The sequence below is a fragment of the Ciona intestinalis genome, chromosome 1, assembly GCF_000224145.3.
Source record: "Ciona intestinalis chromosome 1, KH, whole genome shotgun sequence".
NCBI lineage: Eukaryota > Metazoa > Chordata > Ascidiacea > Phlebobranchia > Cionidae > Ciona > Ciona intestinalis.
Genome location: NC_020166.2, coordinates 8,300,859 through 8,305,892, shown reverse-complemented (window position 1 = coordinate 8,305,892; position 5,034 = coordinate 8,300,859). Strand labels below are relative to the sequence as shown.

At 35.3% G+C, this 5,034-nt stretch overlaps 1 protein-coding gene across 1 annotated transcript in view; it reads left to right on the top strand.

The window, feature by feature from the left end:
- LOC100175223 (peroxisomal membrane protein PEX16) overlaps positions 1-4,737 on the top strand; it is a 5,785-nt gene extending 1,048 nt beyond the window's left edge. The window contains exons 3-8 of the mRNA XM_002131484.3: positions 1,429-1,565; positions 1,913-1,993; positions 2,219-2,327; positions 2,726-2,911; positions 3,289-3,493; positions 4,123-4,737. Coding sequence (XP_002131520.1) covers positions 1,429-1,565; positions 1,913-1,993; positions 2,219-2,327; positions 2,726-2,911; positions 3,289-3,493; positions 4,123-4,249 — 845 coding nt within the window. The 3' untranslated portion in view covers positions 4,250-4,737. The remainder of the gene's footprint in view (positions 1-1,428; positions 1,566-1,912; positions 1,994-2,218; positions 2,328-2,725; positions 2,912-3,288; positions 3,494-4,122) is intronic.
- The last annotated feature ends 297 nt before the right edge of the window (positions 4,738-5,034 follow it).

Here is a 5,034-nt window from a genome sequence, read left to right as displayed (position 1 = left end):
TTTTGTAGCACAACTTACGAATCTGCAACACATGTGGTTTATTTACAAGACGTGAAGTGAACAACTACGTTTGGTAAAACAGCAAAAAAGGTTAAAAACCGAGAAATTCTTCATCTGAAGAGGACGACCACACTTCTTCATTTTCAGAAGCGTCTGTTGTTTCCTGTTCTAGGAGCAACGACGAAGTGCTGCTCGTACATGCTTTTGCCAATTTTGCAGGGTGGTTAATACCTTGTAGCATAGGCGTAAAGTTTTACTAAACGTTAGGGTTGCAAAAACCAGAAAAAAAGGAAGTCCTAGCGCCGGTAGGCGCGAAAAAAAAAACGGTTTGCAACCCTTTGTTTTCGGTTTGCAACCCTTTAAATATGTGCTTTGTAAAAGCTCATACCAACGTAAACGTATTCAGAATTACGTAGGGATGAGACAAATTAAAATTACGCGCGTTCAGCAAGTCCGTGTAATGAGAAACGGTCGAATCCGATTGCCTGGCGAGTGACGTCACAGTAGCTATGTCGAATGCGCCTTTCGTCAAGCCCGCACGAGTGTGTGGTTATCTTACAAACGAAGACCCGTCCGTCGGAAATAGTAGGTTTTCAGAACGAAATATCGCGGAAATAAACTGCCTAAAACGTTTCCAACACTGCTTTATATTTATATGCAATGTTTTCCTCAGGCAAGCAGCATATTTATTACGAAATAGTAGGGATTCACACGTGGATTCATTGCATCATAATAGCGGTTGTTTGAACCTGGCAATTGATTGCAACATAATAGCGATTCACACGTTGATTACTGACGTCACAATAGCGATTCACACGTGAATTATTTAGCAAACAGGAGTTTAAATACCAGTTGAATGCATTTGTGTCGTGAATGAGACGCATCGGTATTGACATATTTTAACGAACGTAAACGAAGTTTGTTCGCAGTAATAATGGCGTCTTCGTTTGGTCGAACGTAATTCCTTACGCATTATTAGTATGGAGAAAATCAAAGGGTTGCCAGGCAACCCTGCAACCCCGTAACTTTACGCCAGTGGTGTTACTGCCGTTTAATCCTAATTTTCTTCTGCAAAATTTTGTGAGAATAACACACAATGCAATGGGTTGTTTGCACCTGGCTGTGAACTGTGTCACTTTATAACATGCACTGATTATTATGTACACCAGGTATGGTATTCTCGGCTACGCTCTAAATTAGTCAGTCATAGTAACTGTTGGTTACAGAGTTGTTTAAGTGGGCCGACTAAAACTTAGTCTGTGGTCGGCATCAGCATTTTAAGTTTCTGTGCATTACTTATTACAAAAGTTAGCCGGTTGACTAAAAAAGCAAAATTGAATTTAAGCAGGGGACTAATTTAGTCAATAGCCGAGAATGCCATCTCGAGTAGCATCAAAATGGAACTAATACTTCATGCATTGCTTTCAGTTACTTCAGCATGCAACCTGTTTGCATACGCCAACACAAAAATTTTACTGAAGACACGAAATTTAATTTCACAAACTGATGAGAATAAGTTTGTTGCCAAATTGAAGCAAGCACTTACTGTTGTGGAGTTTTCGCAGGTGTGTGCTTCAATTGCTATCAAGTACTATTTTTGCAGAAGAACAAAAAAGTTCATTTTCTTTGGGCTCATTCCTGTTCATCTGTTGCCCTTGTTTTTCAATTGTTGTGTATAGGAGATAAAACTTATCAACATTTATTTAAAAATATGTTTTTTTATTCACCAATTCATTAAATTCCACATTACATTCCAAAATTTTAAATATATATAAATTTTTGTAAACACTTCAAATATATATATATATAATATATAAATATATATATATATATTAATAAATATATACATATATCTAAAAATTTTAAATGTATAGACCTGCCGAAATAACAAACTGTAAATCTGTTGTTTCAGGCATTTCTTGAGTTATCCGCTGGGAGGCTTGGTGGGTCTGGGGCAAGATGGGCAGTCATTGTTGTCATCACAATAATAAAGGTTAGCTTCATATTAAATGACATACTGATGCAGCCAGAAAATGGGTTCAAGGCTCGTCGTTGCTACCATTGTGGTCGTTTTTTTTTCTTGGGGAAAACACTTAACGGCAATTACTCCAACCAAGTGGTTACTGTGTCTATGAACACCCGAGTTATAACAACTGTCATTTTCTAGCCACGCGAGGATAAAGTAAGTTACATTCATTCCATAATTGTTTATTTACAGACAATACTGCGATGCCTCCTCCTCTACATGTTTGATTCTGGTCTACAGTCTCCTGCACTGGTTACAATGATCAACAAGACAAATATTGCCACTCAAGCTACCAACTCAGGTGATTTGTATACATAAACATAAAATAATACCTTGCATACAGTGGCACAGAGAGAACTTTATATTTGTATCACTCACCTTTTTGTCAAACTTTGTATTTTTTGCGTCCTTTTTCTGACTTTTGTCCACCGTTAATTTTAAAGTTGATGCACCACTAGCAAATATTCCAATTGATTTCCTGAAAGAAAAGGATAATCTTGCTACTTATTTACATCTTACCAGTTACCATGTATGTTACTTGATTATTATTTTCAATTTTTTTTTTGTAAGGCTGATAATTTGGACAACCATTAGTGAATTGAAGCAATTTTCATTAAGTGTCTTGCCCAAGAAAACATACGGCCACAATAATAGCAGCGACAAATATGTTTTTAATAAACAATGTTATATTATTACCAGATGAAAATGAAAACATTTACATTGGAAGAAGAACTGGCCACCAGATGGCGACCTTGAGCTCTTCCTACAGCAAATGGGAAAATCCTAAACCAGAGAACATGAACTGTTGGAACCTCTATCCATCGACCTTGAACAAACGAGAAAAAATTGGGGAGTGCCTTCACATTATCCGGCCTATGCTTCATTGTATCCTTTATACAGCACAGTCTATATTGGTTGGGGTTAATGCTATGGTAACAGTTAGGCATGGGTGCCAGACCTGGGGTGGCAGGGTAGGCAGGTTTGCCTTGAAATTTCCAGGGTGTAACTCTGCTTATCATAATATGTGCATGAACCAATGCTCGTGTTAATCAGCATATTAAGTATAATACCACTTATTTTAGCTGATAACCAGTAAAAATTTTGGTCTTAAAAAGTTATTTAGGTCTCACTGATACCCGCTGTGTATTTTTTTGGAAAAAAACCCAGACAGTCGTGTCGAAAATTAAATTTAAAAAAAAATGAGCGAAAACATGCTATGTCACCAACTAAAAGATTTTCTACCTTAACAACACATACAACAGTACTTAGCACTGGTGTGTTTGGAACAAAATCCCTTCTACCGTGGTTGGCAGCTCTTGTTGTTGACACGTCATCACATGCTCTTATTCAACGTGATCACAAAAGTGAAAGGCCATACAATCCACAGGAGAAGCAGGAATTACGAAGGAGATATGCAAACCTAATTGTATATCTACTAAGATCGCCTGTGTATGAAAAAACAACTGGGTTAGTTCGGTTTGAGTTGTGAATTTTAATGGATAAATTTTATTTATTTTTCTTCGCTGGAGGGCAAAGGCATAAGTTTTTTGTTTCACACTCTCCTTCGTAACTTTGTGGTGAATGTAACTTATTTATTCTTGCGTGAAGGGGCAACGACCATCATTATAACATGAGTGTTCTGTTTCATACACTTTGTGCTCATTACGAGTTACCACATTTCTAACTTGTTGGCGATTTTATAGAATATATTTATTTTTTAAACCTGTAACTTTATATATATATTTAAACATATATATACTTAATCTTTCTAAAGTTTTAATTATTGTAAATTTTCAAATACATTCACGTTGCACTATCGAGGGTATGGTTATATATTAACTTATTTGTTAATGTGTTATATGGCTAATATTGGTCCGTTATGATTCCTGCACTTTGTTTGCATAATTCAGAAGCTGTTATGTTCTGCAGTGTACAATGTAATTTTCATGTAAAAAAAGCAAAACTAAAGACTGGTTTTGTGTATAAAAAATATATATATTTTGAAAATAAAAAATTATAGATATTTTAAATAAAATAAACAATATGCTTTTTGGGCTTTTATTGACAATAAATAACCTGGACTTTTTTTCTTGCAGGCCAAGAATACACAAAATTCTGCATTATCTCTCCGAACACTTGCCGTTAGCTCATTATGTGGTTCAACCTCTTAGTAAATACTTGCCTGCGTGGCAGAGGGTGTATTTCTACACATGGAGTGATTGAACTGTACAAATAGTGTTTCCTGTTTTTACTTTAAACTCTGCATCACTGATGGTTGATCACCAAACCCGGCAACACTGCCAGGCTTCAATGTATTGAAATATTGCCTTTTTTCTATTTAAAGATCAAACAAAACTCTCACATCATGAATCTTTTACAACCTGAACATGTTTCTTGTAAATGCGTATTCACAAAACTGATGGATTAAAAGCTTGAACGTAATCATGAAAAAGGCAAAGACAATTTTTGTAATAATTTAGCAATCATTATTCTACTGCCCAAATTTCTTACTAATCTTCCACTGCTGTTCTGGTATGTGAAATTCTAAAGATAGAATTGTACATGTATGTACATTGTTTTCTTGTACATGCTGAATAATTTTCACTCGTTCATTAATTTCCAACCTTTTCTTACTTTTCTCTATCATGTGTTTTTTTTAATTCTGCTTTTACATGTAAATTTCAAATAAACAGTAGAGATTCTAAACTGAACAGTGCTGCATATGCATAGTAAAAATATCTGTTTTTTACTTTCTTTTGGTGCAGTGCCCCTACAACTTTAAGAGTTGTGGCAATCGGGTTTTAAAAATCCCAGTTCCCATTTAAACGTTTACAATGCACTGAGTAATGTGGTGAATAGGTAAATGAAATTTATAAAAGTGACAAGAATTTTAAAAAAGTTTCCTCAACCAAATAATTTATGCTTAGAAAGCACTGCGTTTGAGACATTTAAAAATATTCTTAAACATTCTTTATGCCCAGAACATTGCCTGAAGTATTTCAATCAGG